Source organism: Neomonachus schauinslandi, chromosome 3, assembly GCF_002201575.2.
Source record: "Neomonachus schauinslandi chromosome 3, ASM220157v2, whole genome shotgun sequence".
In the NCBI taxonomy this organism is placed as follows: domain Eukaryota; kingdom Metazoa; phylum Chordata; class Mammalia; order Carnivora; family Phocidae; genus Neomonachus; species Neomonachus schauinslandi.
The window spans coordinates 12,744,884-12,761,372 of record NC_058405.1 but is presented as its reverse complement, the minus strand read 5'-3'; the positions used below and the strand labels follow the sequence as shown (position 1 = coordinate 12,761,372).

At 45.2% G+C, this 16,489-nt stretch overlaps 1 protein-coding gene across 1 annotated transcript in view; it reads left to right on the top strand.

Moving 5' to 3' along the window:
• Positions 1–16,489, top strand: part of FARP1 (FERM, ARH/RhoGEF and pleckstrin domain protein 1) — a 263,709-nt gene that overhangs the window by 170,181 nt on the left and 77,039 nt on the right. Inside the window, exon 3 of the mRNA XM_021696032.2 lies at positions 4,050–4,154. Coding sequence (XP_021551707.1) covers positions 4,050–4,154 — 105 coding nt within the window. The remainder of the gene's footprint in view (positions 1–4,049; positions 4,155–16,489) is intronic.

Here is a 16,489-nt window from a genome sequence, read left to right as displayed (position 1 = left end):
AAAAAAAAATACTCCCACATAAAACTTTATGCAGTAGAAAAAACCTGAAGGCATAGATAGATTTTTAAAGGTACAATAAACTAAAGCAACTCTGATTCGCAATTTTTTAAAAAAGATTTTATTTATTTATTTGAGAGAGAGCAGGAGAGCACAATCAGGGGGAGCAGCAAGCAGAGGGAGAAGCAGGCTTCCCGCTGAGCAGGGAGCCCAATGCGGGGCTGGATCCCAGGACCCCGGGATCATGACCTGAGCCAAAGGCAGGTGCTTAACTGACTGAGCCACCCAGGTGCCTCTGATTCACAATTTTTAAGAGCTTAAATCCAAATTTGAATGTTCATACTATTTGTTATTCGGTGTTTAGTGGCCAGACATTCCCCAAGAATGCAAACCTCCTCCTAAAAGATAATTTTATAGGATTCCATGAACAGCCAACTCAAAATGGAGAAAATCAACAGGGACACCCAATTTGAAATCAGCCAACTTATTTGTGCATGAGGCTAAAATTCAAATGCCTTTTGGAGCATAATTAAAAGTAGCCAATAAGAAAAAAGTGATAAAAATGTGATTATGTAGTTTCACTAATTGCTGATTTGTTCTCCAGAATAAAATATATAATTACTATTTGGTGTCATTTCTGTAAGGCACACATTTCTAGAATTAATTTTCATCAAGACTGACTGAGTGTGGGGTTGGCCAGACTGACCGTTTCTTTTTTTTTTTTTTCCATTTTAAAAAAGATTTAATTTATTTGAGGTGGGGGGAGGGAGGGTGTGCGAGCAGGGGGAGGGGCGGAGGGAGATGGAGAGAGAGAATCTCGAGCAGGCTCCACACTCAGCATGGAGACCCACTCGGGGCTCGATCCCACGACCCTGAGATCATGACATGAGCTGAAATCAGGAGTCCGGTCTCTTAGCTCACTGAGCTACCCAGGTACCCCAGCCTTTCATGTATGAATAAATTTTACCTTAATAATTCTACTCTGGTCCAGGATTGGAGTGTAATGGAGCTCAGCACCTGTGTTTTCGGTTGACTGCCATGGAGTTTGTTTCTTAGAGGCTGTGGGAGTCTTAGAGGTCTGTTTCCTCAGCCTCAATATAACACTTGGTGATAATTAAAAAACTCATTTGTCATAAGATCCTTTTCATATTAAACTTAACTAACGTGTAGATTTTCAAATGATGTGTAAATTACTTGGTTTCCCTTCCTCATGTACAGTAGCTTGTGCAGCATTAAATAGAAATGTGTGTGTATCTTAAAGTAAGCCCCTCCTTTGAGAAGAGACCTCTACGGGTCAGAATTCCTCAGGGTCTCTGCTTTGTGCCTGCTAGCTTTAGCCACGCTGTTGGATAGACCCCCTCCCCCCGTTCACACTCCATCGTCTTATTTCTAGATTTGTTTTAGCAAAAGGGCTGGTGGATTTATAGCTTTTTGAACCCCGTTCCTGGCTCCTAGTGCAAAGCCTGCCCCAAATGCAAAATTTGCGGTTACTCTAACAATGTTCATTTCCTGCCAAACACATAAAAGCCCTTTTTGTACCGAGAAATCTTAGCAGATGTTGAGTGCGCCCATATGGGTGTTCGCTCACTCTCCCCATGTGGTCAGGCCTTCCCAGCCAATCTTCCTTGAGCTAGTCCTACCCCTCAATATTTTTCTAAGCTCTAATGTTCTAAGAACAACTCACTTTCTGACTCGTAAAAAAGGTAGAAACAGATTCTATTGTGCATCACCCTCTCTGACTGTTTATAGATGTGAACCCCACCTCCACTTACTTTTTCTTGTTTTTTTTTTCTTCTGCATTTTTCATTGTGATAAAATATATATAACATAAAATTGACCAGTTTAGCCATGAAGTGTGCAGTTCAGTGGCGTTAAGTACATTCACCAATACCACCATCTGTTTTGCATTCTGTGCTGTGATTTTGTTTTGGTTTTTTTGCGTGTTTTTTTTTTTAATTTAAATTCTCGTTAATATACTGTGATGGGAATTTGAACAAAATTACTTTGAGTGTGAAGTTCCAAAAAATCCATTGGGGATAAGTGTTGAGGAATGATATTGCAGACTGTCAGAGTAAATCCACCATGGGAAGTAAAGGAGGGATGCTTTCTCTTAGAGAATGGAAATGAAATCTTTTCCTTCTTTATTAGACATTCCTGTTTTTCTCATTAGTCCTGCCATTAGCTCACATGAGATGATTCTACCAGTGACCTTTGAACCAGGCACTTCATGAAAGAGCCTGGGGAGGTTGGGATTACCCATGGAGAATATTGTACGCCTTCAGAGAGCTGTGACTATCTTCCGGATTTCAGTGATGAGGAATATGGGGGTATAAAGTGGCATCTGTTTAAAAAAATGCTCAATGACTGGACACTGAAGCATCTTTGATGGCTCCTCAGGTCATGCTGGGCCAGGCTAACGGAAATGCCCATCATTAAACTGGTCAGGCTCTAGCTTACCGTCCATTAGTCCGCTGGGTTACTAATTGGTTCCTATAATGCTCTGCTCTTCTCAGAGGAAAGGTGAAAGTATAAAAGCAGTAACTGGAAATGACCATGTTTTGACACATTTTTCTTCCAGTGTTTGGTCTGTGTGGTGGACTTGGGTCCATTTTATTAGTGGGTCATTACAAATCCATCAGGCAGTGAAGAGAAACCAAGGTGTATGATTCTTAGTGGTGAAGGTAGAAATTGGGATTCTCTCTATCCTGTTCCCTCTCCCTTGTAGATTCAGTATATAGAGAATGCATGTAGAGTATTGATTGCTGTGGGCATTTCATTGAGTACCAGCTGCTTTGCTGGACGATAAGAATATAAAGGTGAATAAGGAGCCCAGAGTTTAAGTGGAGAGACAGGCTCATGTATACTTAACTTCATAGAATACTGTGGAATGAGTATGTTTTATTCATTGGTTCATTCACCTCCAAATCGGTTGGTCTTTAAGGCACCGTAGAGACAGAGATTAATAAAATGCAGCCTTTACCTTCAGTGTGGGTGAGGTGTGGAGGTGAGTTTGCACAAAGTGCTGGGAGAACCTAGGGAAGAAAGTCGTAAATTCTGCCTTACTTGCAGAGGGAGGGACAAGGAACAGGGTCTGTCCACTGCCGCAAAAAGGGCATGGAATCACGAGTTGAAAACTTAATGTCCCCACAAAACCTGCACACAAATATCTATAGCAGCTTTATTCTCAATCGCCGACACTTGGGTGGTAACCAAGATGTCTTTCAGCAGGTGAATGGATAAATAAACTGTGGTACATTCGTACAAGGGAATATTATTCAGCAATAAAAAGAAATGAACTATGAAGCCACGAAAAGACATCCAGGGACCTAAATGCATGCCGTTGAGCAAAAGAAGCCAATCTGAAAAGGCTACATGCCATGTGATTCCAACTATATGCCATTCTGGAAGAGGCAGTGGAGACAGCAAAAAGACCAGTGGTAGCCAGGAGTTGGGGGGGCGGCATGGGGTGGGGGGTGAGGGGTGACTGGGGTGACTGGATTCTTCGGATGGTGAAATTATGCTCTGTGACCCTGTGATGGTGAATATGTGATATTATACGTTTGTCAAGACGTCTAGAGCTGTAGAATGCAGAGTGAACCCTGATGTAAAGTGTGGGCTTGGGGTGATGATAATGTGTCCGTGTTGGCTCAGAAGTGCTTACAAATGCATTGATGCAAGATTAATAATAAGGGATATTGGATACTGTGTATGTGGTAAAAAGAGGTATGTGGGAATTCTCTGTGCTTTGTCTTCCATTTTCTGTAAATCTAAAACTGCTCTAAAAATATACATATTTTTAAAAAGGGGGTGGTGCCTGGAATTGGGGTGGGGAGGGGAAAATGGCAGAGAATTAGCATCTAAGTGGGAATACAACCTGGAAAAGGCTCCAAGGTGTGCAGTTGGGGGTACCGGTGGTCAGAGTTCATGGAGGTCGGCAAGCTGAGAAGGGCCGGAGGATTCAGGAATGAAGAGGCTTCCAGTGGTGGGAGCTGAGGTTTGTTTTCATCTCTTCCCATGTCAGAGGGGGTAACTCCTGTTGTTTCTCTTCACAGCAAAGAGCCCCGGGGAAAGTGCTGCTGGACGCAGTCTGCAACCACCTCAACCTCGTGGAAGGGGACTATTTTGGCCTTGAGTTTCCCGACCACAAAAAGATCACGGTAAGTGATGGGAAGTTAATGAAGTAACTTAAGTGATGGGAAGATATTTTACCATCCACTGGGCTTTGGGAAAGGTGAGTAATCGGGTCTGGTTCCTTGGCCATACAGACCCATCACAGAAGAAGAACATCCAGGGTGCCTGGGTGGCTCAGATGGTTAAGCGTCTGCCTTCGGCTCAGGTCATGATCCCAGGGTCCTGGGATCGAGTCCCGCATCGGGCTCCCTGCTCAGCGGAGAGTCTGCCTCTCTCTCTCTCTCTCTCTCTTTCTGTCTCTTATGAATAAATAAATAAAATCTTAAAAAAAAAAAAAAGAGGAAGAACATCCAGAAAGCCCTTGTTAATCTTTTTTGGAAGTACTACGTACATAGGATTAGCAAGTGCCAAGAGAATACTCCATGAAGACTAGCTCCCTCTGACCCTTTCCCCCACCTCTCCCTCCAGAAACTACCATTACCAGTTGCCTCTGTATCCTGATAAAAGTCCTTGTCTTTGTATATACAAACACATATTTCTGAAACACGCTGATGTGGGGAAACAATATACAACGTCCTGTACCTTCCCTACCACTTCCGTTAATGTATCGTGAAGATCTTTCCTTTTCCGTGCATAGAATCCACTTCCTTCTATTTCAGTTCCGTGCCATTCCGCCAAATGGACATGCCAGGATTTACAACGCCTTTTGTAAATAATGGGATACTTAGGTTGTTCCCAGTCTTTTGCTTTTAGAACAAATGAAGCTACGGCAAGCACACTGGTACATTTGAGCTTGCACTCAAGTGTTTCAGTACTTGAGATCCAGTGGCATGGAGTTGCCTAATCCATGGGTTTCGATCATGGTAAAGTTTGAAAAATATGTCGTGTTGTTCTTTACAAAGGTTTCACCCATTTGATCCCAGAAGTTAGAACATAGGTTTTTATTCCTTTTGTCTTTTGTCTAAGGGCACTTTCTTAAGGTTGTATCTGAGTCTTTTATTAGATACTGTTTGAGACTATAAGTTCATTGACTGCATTTCTATTTATTCTTCCATTCAGTACAGAGTACCTAGAACTTTTGCTAGCCACTGTGCTGGGGATAACTGTAAGATGCAGGGAACGTATGATCAGGTGGGGTGTCAAGCTGTCAATGACTAGCACAGGGCATGTGACAGGTGCCCCACTGGGGCAAAGGGGGCATTGGATGGTAGGGGCACCAAACAACATTGTGTTTGTTGGGAATCAGGGAATCCTTCCCAGGTATTACAAAGCTGAGTCCCATGAGGCCAGTAGGAGTTGACCTGATAGAATGTTCTAGTGAGACGGGGTCCTAGTTTTAAAGAGCAGAAAGCAGCCTTCAGGAACCTGCAAGTAAGGCTGCAGTTGAGAGGTAAGGGGGAGGGACTCAAGTGAAGGAGGTGAGAAAGAGGAGGCTATAAGGTAGGCAGGGAGCCACATTCTGAAGGACTTTTTTTTTTAAGATTTTATTTATTTGAGAGGGAATGAGCAGTGGGGTGGGACAGAGGGGGAGAGAGAGAAGCAGACTCCCTGCTGAGCAGGGAGCCTGATGTGGGGCTCGATCCTAGGACCCAGGGATCATGACCTGAGCCAAAAGCAGACGTTTAACTTACTGAGCCACCCAGGCGCTCCAAAGTGAAATTAACTTAAAAGTATATTTAACTTAATATGTCCAAAAACATTATCATTTCAGCATGTAATCAGGATCAAAAACTATGAATAAGCTATTTCACATTTTTTCGTGCTGAATCTTCGAATCTGGTATGTATTTGAGTCTCACAGCCCCTCTCAATTCACGCCATCCGTGTTCCTGGTGCTCAGTAGACATGCGTAGCCAGTGGCTATCATATTGGACAGCACAACTCCCAACTAATGTGTTTGGGAAGTGGTCAGTGTGTTTTAAAGGGAACATGGTATAATCCGATTTATGGGTTAGAAAAAGGACTGGACTGGAATAGGACAAGACTAGAGTCAGGAAAGCCATTAGGAGCTTGCTGTGTTTCAGGCTGGAGATGGTGCTGGGTTTTCCAGCTTTGTGGTCTGGGGGATAGTGGTGCCAATCCGTGGGGATGAAAGTCTCGGAGAGGCCATGTCTGTGAAGAGGTAAAGACGAGTTCCATCCCAGACATGAGGACTTGGGCGTCAGTGGACATCCCAGTGGAGACGTCCAGTGGGCAATACCAGTAGGTGTATCTCCTGGAGCACAGGGAAGAGATCTGAGTTGAAATGTAGATTTACAAATCCTAGGATTTAAAAAAAACTTTTTTTAAAGTTTTTATTTATTTATTTGAAGGTGGGGGGAAGAGCAAGAAAGCGGGGGGTAAAGAGAGGGACAAGCAGACTCTGCACTGAGCCCAGAGTCAGATGCGGGGGATGACCTCACAACCCTGAGAGCATGACCTGAGACGAAACCAAGGGTTGGACATTAAACTGACTGAGCCAACCCAGGCACTGCCACCCCCCCCCCCAGGATTATTTTAAATATTAATTGAAGCTCTGAAACTGGACGGGAGGGTAGACTGTGGAAAGGAGGCTAGCTTGGAGCACCAGCATTTAAGGGATAGACAGAGAAGGAAGAGCCCTCAGAGGAGGTGCAGATGGGGAGGAGGAAAACCAAGGGAAAGACACATACAGAGCAAGGGAAGAGAGTGTTACAAGGAAGGCGTAGACAGGAGTTGAGTGGGTAGGTGGTGAATGAGCAAATCTGTCACATACCTAAAAGTGGGTGTGAATAGTAGTGTTTTCTCAGCTTGTTCCTGTCTCCAAATACTCTTCAGCATTTCCTCATGCTTAAATTAAATCTAAGCCTCCCTGACTCCCATTCCTTTTTCTGATGTGGCAGAAGACCACAGATGGGCCAAATCTAATTCTACATTCTCTTTATCCAACAATTATTTTGTGCCTACACTGTCTCAGTCATCATCCTTTATACCATAGAAGACAGGAGTGACAGCAAGAAGTCTTGAAAAAAAGCTTGAAAAAAAGAAAAGTGCATAGCTTGGTAAGAGAGACAGGGAGACAAATAATTACAATACAATTTAGCAAGTTCTGTGGAACATTGTTTCATAAAATTATTTTATGTTAAAATAGTGATTCTCAAAACACTGGAAAGATATGCTGTCTTATTATTTCTAACAACTTTGCCTTCCCCGACTCCACTCTTGCCTCGTTCTGAGCCAACTCAAGTTGCCTTTTTTAAACGATAAATTAGTAGTGGTGAGGGTTCTAAGATTCTCAGGACTGTTCCATACCTGGGTCAGCCAAATAGCTCATGGTGGTGTTGGGATTCTAACCAGGTTCTTCTGACCCCAAGTTCAGTGCCTTTCTAGAACTTACAAACCTGTTGATTTTCCTGTGTACCTCCTCCAGTGCTGGTTTCTTTCAAGTTTTATCAGGCTTGATTTTTATCATCTCACTACTTTCTTAAAATACCATTTAGGAATGTGTTCAGCTGCACAATACAGAAAACCCATTAATGATGACAAAGAAATAGGTGTTTGTCACATGCAACACAAATGAAAGCCACCACATGGGTGCCTACCATGTGCCAGATTGTTCTAGTCCCTGTGGACACAGCAGCTAACATGGCCCAGGTTCTAAAGCAGGGATCAGTACATTTTGTAAAGGGCCCGGTAATAAATACTGTATGAAGGCTTTGCAAGCCATAGGGTCTCTGCTGCAGTTACCCAAGGCTGCCCTTGTATGCAGGAACAGTGTGGACAATATGTAAATGAGTAGATGTGGCTTTGTTCCAATAAAACTTTATTTATAATACAGGAAGCCATAGTTTGGCAGCACTACTCTGAAGAGTGATAACTGTGCAAGGCATCCTGTTCGTTTTACCTATAGTATTTCATTCATTCCAGAAAAGCCCATCATACGCCCTTTTTCTGATGAGGAAGCTAAGACTTAAAGAGGTTAAGTCATTTTCACGAAGGAGCACAGCTAGGAAATTTGATAGCCGTGATTCAGGTTCAGTTCTGTCTAAACACAAGCTTGTGCTCTCCACCACCCTTCCATTCTGACGATGTTTCCGTATTTTGTTCTCTTGTCAATTACAAAATGCCAACCTGAGAGTTAATTTAGTAAGGTTAAAAAGAATAAGTTTTGGGGGCGCCTGGGTGGCTCAGTCGTTAAGCGTCTGCCTTCGGCTCAGGTCACGATCCCAGCGTCCTGGGATCGAGCCCCGCATCGGGTTCCCTGCTTGGCAGGAAGCCTGCTTCTCCCTCTCCCACTCCCCCTGCTTGTGTTCCCTCTCTCGCTGTGTCTCTGTCAAATAAATAAATAAAATCATTTAAAAAAAAAAAAAAAAAAGAATAAGTTTTGTTTCGACACAGCTGATCTGTGATGTTAGATGAGGCGGGAGAGGTGCCTGGGGGAGGGGTACAAGGAGAGTTTTTGGGGCCCTTGGCCGAGTTCTTTTTCTTGATCTAGGTGCCGGTTCTATGCATATAATCAGCATGTACAAATTCAGTGACCTCTACGCTTACCCCATGTGTACCGTGTGTGTATAAAACATCAATAGAAGTTTATTCCCTGGCTCGCCTAGGTGGCTCAGTCGGTTGGGCGTCTGCCTTTGGCTCAGGTCATGATCCCAGGGTCCTGGGATGGACTCCTGCATTGGGTCCCTTGCTTGGGATTTTATTTGTCAGAGAGCGAGTGCGCGAGCACAAGCAGGAGAGTCTGCTGCTCCCTCTGCCTCTGCCGGTCCCCCTGCTTGTGCTCGCATGCTTTCTCTCTCTCTGACAAATAAATAAATAAAATCTTTTTTAAAAAAGTGTATCCCCAAATTCAATGAAGTAAAAGCACATAGGAGCAGAAATAATGACCAAAAAGTGCCCCGAGGCAGGCTGACAGCATCTATTTTGGAAGAGGCAAGGACAAGTCTTGATTTTGTTGAACTGAGGAAGAGCCACTCACCTGCGAAAACAGTAAACTCTGGCTGGGTTTTCATCTCTGCTCTTAGTAAAGAGGCTTGAAAATTGAAGATTTCCGTCCAACGGTTTCTGTTTCCTCCCCAGATTCTGTTGATTTCTAGCGGGGTGGTATATTGTAGCAGCCCAGGAAAGGGGCTTTGCGATCTGACTCCCAGCCCTGAAGTCAGCGCAGCAGGACGATTCAGCAGCAGGATGACAGGAGCTGAGCCTCGCTCTACTCGTGGGTGGAATGGGCGCAATAGTGCCCAACCGTTGGGGTTTTTGAAAGGATCAGATGCGGTAACATCAATCAGCATGTAATCCTGTGTGGGGGACCTGTTCGAGTGTTTAAAAAGTTTCGTTATGGAAACTCTTATCAGGATCATTTTTTTTAATTGTCAAAAACAGAGGTCGTAAGAGTTACGATCTTAACCATCTTTAGGTTCCAGGACAGTAGCATTAACTGTATTCACATTGTGTCACCGATCTCTGGAATGTTTTCGTCTTTATTTTTTATTTAATTTTTTTTTTATGATTTTATTTATTCATTTGACAGAGGGCACAGGCAGGGGGAGCGGCAGGCAGAGGGAGAAGCAGGCTTCCCGCCGAGCAGGGAGCCCGATCTGGGGCTCGATCCCAGGACCCGGGGACCACGACCCGAGCCGAAGGCAGACTTAACTGACTGAGCCACCCAGGCGCCCCTGTTTCCATCTTTAAAAGATTAAAATTCCATTCCCTTCTACAGTGCTTCATTTCCTCTCCCCCCAACCCCAGGCAACCGCCATTCTACTTCTGCTTCTAGGAATTGGACTACTTGAGATACTTCTAAGTGGACTCAAACAGCATTTGTTTTTTCTGTGACTTATTTCACTGAGTACCATGTCCTCAAGACGTGGCCACGGTGTAGCATATGACAGGATACCCGTCCTTTTTAAGGCTCAGTGATACAGTTGTGTGGAGGCGCCACGTTTTGGGTGTCCATTCATCTGTGGGTGGACCTGGAGGTTGTGTATTCACGCCCTCAGTGGTTGTGAATAATGCTGCAGTGAACACGGGTGTGTCGTCCGCCTAGTGTTCGATGCTCCTGTTATGCTTATCACTTTTACCAGCTTCATTTGGGAGGCTGCTTACTTACCTGCCAAACCAAAAGGAAGCATGGTTGGTCTCACCATGTCTGAACATGGGCTGTCATAGCCGGCTTTGCCCATGTGCCTGCCTGTGCATGTTACGTGGGAAACTAGGGTCCCCCAAGTCATTGGCACACTAAGTTGTGAACCTTTGTGCCTGGGCGGTCGGTCCAGGCAGCTCGTGTCCCAGCCTTCCATCCCTCGGCTTATTGTTTCCATCCCGTGAAGAGCCCATGTCAGAGCAGGCTGCTCAGGACGGGGTTGCAAAAGCCTAAGGGGAGTAGACAGGAGCAGACACCTGTTTTCATCAGCTCTTTTATTGATTGGTCTTTCCATGGCAGAAACGACAGCGATCCTGGGACTCGAGACTCTGTACTTAATATGCCAGTTAATTGGTAGCCAGAGTCAGGGGGAGGCAATAGAAGGCCGGAAAGTTGCCATTGGGGTGAACTCACAGACCTAACTCTCCTTGGTCGTCTTCTGTGTGCCACGACTCTGCTCCACACCTAAATGCATCTCATTTGTTCGGCGTACGAGAGGTGGGCAAACAGAGCCAGACGGCAAAGGTGCGAGGCTTTGCAGGCCTTGATGTCTCTGTGGCAACCCCCCAGCCTGCCACAGACAATACGTGAACCGATGTGCATGGTTGTGTCCCAATAATGTATGCTTAGTAGCAGCCTCCTGACCTTGCTTCTTCCTGGGGGTCTGAGGACATCGTAGGCCAGGAGGGGCTCTTTGTGAAACATGCCGGGCGTAACGGATGAAGACTGTTGCCGAACCACGGACAAAAGTTCGGGAATCCAGCAGCAGTGAGGTTGCGGAGTGCCTCTTTCACCACACAGAGCAGCACTGTGTTTGATGTGATAGTGGCTGTGTTAATGGGGCAGTTCTCAGAGGCGGCAAAGCTCTCCTTGAGCAGAGAGAGTCTGAGAAGAGGATGGATCGCTAGAAAAATAGAGCAGTCGGTCACCTTCCGTTTCTTAAGCTGGAAAGATACATGGTTTTTTGTTTTCATTTTGGTTTCTGATTAATAGACTTCTCTAAAGATTTTATTCATTTATTTGAGAGAGAGCATGAACAGGGGAGGGGCAAAGGGAGAGGGAGAAGCAGACTCCCCACTGAGCAGGGAGCCCGATGCAGGACTCGATCCCAGGACTCCGGGATCATGACCTGAGCCAAAGGCAGACACTTAACTGACTGAGCCACCCAGGCGCCCCTTCTTCACATTTCTTATGGTTGAGGTTTTCTGAGCTTTTCAGATCTGTTGGGTTTATGGTTTTCATCAAATTTGGAAATTTTGCAGCCATTATTTCTTTTAATCTTCTGTCTGGTTTATTGCCCCTCTCCTGCCATCTCTTGTCCTTTGTGGCTCCAATTCCATGCATTTTAGGCTGCCCAAAGTTGTTCTACAGTTCTCTTATGCTCTATTAATTTCTTGGTAATACTTCTCTGTTTCATTTTGAATTGTTTCTGTTGCTATATCTTCAAGTTCATTAGTATTTCTTCTGCAGTGTCTAATCTGATTTTAATTTCATCCAGTATTTTTTGTTGTTTTTTTAATCTCACACAATATGGTTTTTTGTCTCTAGAGGTTTCATCTGGGTCTTTTTTATATGTTGTATGTCAACTTTGAACATAAGGAATGCAGTTGTAATAACTGTCTTTATGTCCTTCTCCACTAATTCTAACACCTGTGGTCCATGTTAGATTTGATTGTTGTTGTTTTTTCTTTTCTTTGATTATGCATCCTATTTTCCTGCTTCCTTGTATGCCTGGTGATTTTCTTTATTGGACATCAGATATTGTGAATTTTACCTTGTTGAATCCTGGATACTTTTATATTCCTATAAACTTTTATTGAGTGTCCTAGGATGCAGTTAAGTTATTTGGAAACAATTTAATCATTTCAGATCTGGATTTTAAGATGTGTTAGATGGGACTGGTGTAGTGTATAGTCCGGGGTTAATTATTCCTTACTGCTAAGGGATGACCCTTCGGTACTTTACCCAGTGCCCCAGAATCATGAGGTCGTCTGGTCCGGCTGGTGAGAATTAGTAGTAGTCTTGACACAATGTGAGCACCAGGCCCTGGTACCTTGAGTCCTTTCATTGGTTCTTTCTCCCCAGTCTTGGGTACTTTTCTTACAAGGAGACATTGATCAGATTCAGCTGATTACTCTCAAAGGGAACCTTCTATACTCTCCCAAACGCTCTTTTTGGAGGTAGCTTTCTACTATCTGGTACAGCCCTGTGAATTCTCAGCCCTACCTTTTTAACTCATGGATTTGCCAGATTCTTCCTCCCTGTACCACGGTCTAGAAACCCACTCAAGGCAGAAGGCTAGGGCAAGTGCAGGGACCATGATTCTGTTTGCTTGTCTGTCAGTGAACATTGTTTCTCACTGTCTGGTGTCCTGAGCCTTCAGATCTGTTGTGCTCAGTATGTTTTCCTTTTGGTTTTGTTTTGTTTTGTTTTCATATAGGAAGATAAATCCAGTCCCTGTTAATCCATTTTGACCAGAATAAAAAATGTCTAACAGGTTTAAAAAGAAAGCCACACTTAACATTAATATGAAAAGTTGCATTTAAAGAAATTATTACAAAAATTAAAAGTAATTTCTTGTAGGAGTCAGCTTGCAGAAAGACTACTTTGTTGCAGTGAATTCTAGACACTGGATAATTTGCTGTAACATTTTATCTCGTTCCTATATATGTTAGAGTTGATGAAATATTTTTGTTGCGTGCAGTTTTGATTTTTAAACCTGAAGAGGAGAGCCAAGCTTTTGTTGAGTCTGTTAGCTTTTAGAGGAGCTGTGTATTATGTTGCAGAAAAAGCACAGTTTGGGGTCAAATGGACTTGATGTTGAATCCTGGCTATGTGTGACCTTGAACGGCTTAAATAAGCTTTCTGAGCTTCGCTTCCGTCCTGTGTAAAATGACCATGTCGTCTGGAACATAAAACGAGAACGTCTAAAGCACCTGTCTAGTTAGTGCCTGGGGCTCACAGGACGTGCTCAAGAAATAGTCTCTTGCCAGTGCTCTGATACCAAGTAACTGAGTCTCTTTTAATAAGAACCTTTCCAACATACCTCAAATATTTTAGTTGCCTACAAACTCTACCTAAAATGTCACTCACCGAAATAATAGAGGCTAAAGATGTTGAGGGAACAGTGGTTCATCCTGCCTTACCGTTCATGCCTAAGCATTAAAGTGTTTCTCCTAACACTGATATTAACAGAAGGCAGGGGAAAATAGGGAGCCTGACTGAAATGTAGGCAAACAGGAGAAGACAGGGCTGGAAAGCTGTGTTGAAGCTAAACTGTGGAAGGTAGACATTAGGGGCTGAGTTGTGTCTCCCCGAAATTTGTATGTGGAAGCTCTAATACCCAGTGCCTCAGAACAAGACTGTCCTTGAAGATAGGGCCTTTAAAGAGGTGGTTAAGGTAAAGTGAGGCCATGACATTAATCCAACTGACAGTTGTCACTTTACAAAGAGGGAATTTGGAGGTACCCGAGAGACACCAGGGGGATGCATGCACAGAGGCGTGATCATGGGAGCACGCGGCCAGAAGGCGGCCATTTGCAAGTCAAGGAGACCTCGGGAGAAACCAAGCCTGAGCCTCCAGAGCTGTGAGGAAATAAAAGTGTGTTGTCCAAGCCCCCTAGTCTGTGGTGGTTTGGCATGGCAGCCCCAGTAACCTCTTACTAGCAGGGAAGTTCCCTGGATCAGTGAGTTTTACTGACTGGAGTGACATTTCTAGAAATCCGTTCATTTTAACCAGATCCACAGATCTCTGGTAGCGTGGATGTGTAGGTGTGCTCTGGAGACCAGCAGCGTGGTTTTGGAGAGAACAGGGATGTGTGTGTGGCTTGGTTGAAGGGGTGGGCGGTGGGGTTAGAGATCGATCATTACAGTTGTGACCCTCTAGAGATCTGTGGGCGGGGAAAGAAAGGTGATGGTGCTTTTGTTGCCCTTTTAACTGGTCTGGAACTTGCTTCTCTTCTGCTTAGGTTGAGTGACCAAGTGATCTGTCTACGATGACCTCGTCTAGTTCATGCTTCCCAGTGGCTTTTCCTGTATATCGAAACTGCCGTGCTTTACTTCTATCCAGCAGCAGCCCTGTTTGTCTTCTTGCTCCTTCTAGGTCATCCATTTGTGGTAACTTAAGTCCTCTGTGTGCAAGACCTTTTCTCTGAGCCCTGCAGATATCACTGTAACTGGTAAGCGGTGAGGTTCTCAGAGGCCCTGAGTCGTCCCCCCACGCCCACCCCGGCAGCCTCGCCAGGTGAGCTGTGGCGTGATCGACGGCTCCCAGCATGGCTGCCGCTGAGCCCTACCAAACAGCCTCATTCATGCCGGTCTGATGTTCCCAGACCTGCTTGTTCTAAAACCACATGCTCACTTGGCTCAAATTGGTGCTTGTATTTCATGCTTGCCACAGAAATGCCAAAGACAGACGAGAGCTGTTTTAAAACAATTCATAAAATTGGCATCAACGTTGCCAGAGCACAGTTGTTTTGTCCTGGGTGGTTTGCGGAAGTTGAGGCAGCTTCTGTGGCAGACCTGGTGATGGGGAAGGTTCTCGGAGAGGGTCCCCCGAGGCAGCCGTGGCGGCCGGGCAAGCGCAGGCCTGCAGGCCTGTGAATGCGCACGCCGCAGCTGTCGGGGGGTCCCACTAGGGTTCTCCAGTTGACGTGCTGTCCCATGCAACACGACGACTTCACATACTCTGTCCCTGCCTCCGTCCTGCAACCCTCCAATTTAATGGGGAAGCAGAAGGCAGCAATAAGGAGCTTCCCCATCTTCCCGACACAGAAATGTAAACTCACATTCTGTATTTTAGTTTTCATCTTGTTTGACCTTTCATTAGTTCTTGGTATAATTCCTTCTGGAAACACTGTCTTCCCATGGCTTCTGTGACGTAACTTTCCTTTTTTCCCTTCTGTCCTCATTTGCTTCCACCAGGCTGTTCCATGGCCGAGGCGCCATCTTTGGTCATGCATTTCATCCTCTGGACTCTGTGAGGCTGTCTTACCCTCCGCAGAGTCAGAGTGAAGGTGACTTCTAATGTGAGGTGTCCTGTCCAGGCTTCGCCTCTGAGCTCCTGACCAGTGCGCCCACCGTTACCATACTGTCTCTTGCTCATGAAATCCAAGGGCACCTCATAAAATGAAAGTCTAGAACCTCCATCCTGGCCCTCTTCCGGTACTCCTGTCTTTGTGAACGGTGCCAGTGTCTGTCCAGAGGCCTTCGCCAGGAATCCTGGGGTCGTTTTGATCATTGTCTCCTCCCTGAGCCACCAGATCTAGTCCATCAATAAGTCCTTTTTGATTTTACCTCTTAAGTTTTTCTTCAGTCCACCCACTTTTCCCCATCTCTGCTTCTGCACCCCTGGTCCAAGATAGCATGCTCTCAGCCTGCATCTACTCCGGCCCCCTCTGTCTGTTCTCACACCGCCAGCTTCATCTTTTTAAAGTGCACACCTGTGCTTAAATCTCACTTGGTATTGCTCTTAGGATAAGGATGAAGAATCTCAACATGGGCGCCTGGGTGGCTCAGTTGGTTAAGCGACTGCCTTCGGCTCAGGTCATGATCCTGGCGTTCCGGGATCGAGTCCCACATCGGGCTCCCTGCTCAGCAACGAGTCTGCTTCTCCCTCTGACCCTCACCCCTCTCATGCTCTCTCTCTCATTCTTTCTCTCAAATAAATAAATAAAATCTTTAAAAAAAAAAAAAAAAGAATCTCAACATGGCCTTGGAGGGAGGCAGTCTGACCCCTTCCTGACCCACCCGCCTTGCTCTGCGGCTGTGGCGCTCCCCTCACACCTCCAGCATCTGGACAGAGGTTTTACGTGTGTGTTCTTCTTCTCGTCCCCTTCACATCTCCACACGACATCATCTTCAGGGACCCATTCCCTCAACAGTGTCATGTTCATATCAGGTCTCAGGTTCCCCCTACCCCCATCCCTGGTCAGACCTCTCCTTCCCAGCCCTTGGGGGTCCTCTGCCCTCCCTCCATTCTGTTTCTATCAGGCACAACTTTGCTTTTGTCAGGAAGGGTTTGGTTCATGTCTCTTCCTCACTAGACCGCTCCGTGAAGCAGGGACCATGCTAAGTTTGTCTCATCACTGGATTCCCAGAGCCTACCATGGGGACACAGTAATTTTTCGTTAAATGAATAAAAAAGTTTAAGAACAGGGTTTAAGTTCCAGCTCTGGGCACTGATTGTCTGGATCTCAGTTTCTTATCCCGTGGAAATGCATTTGGCACCTTACCCATCTGTTAAGAGTCTTAAGAGGGA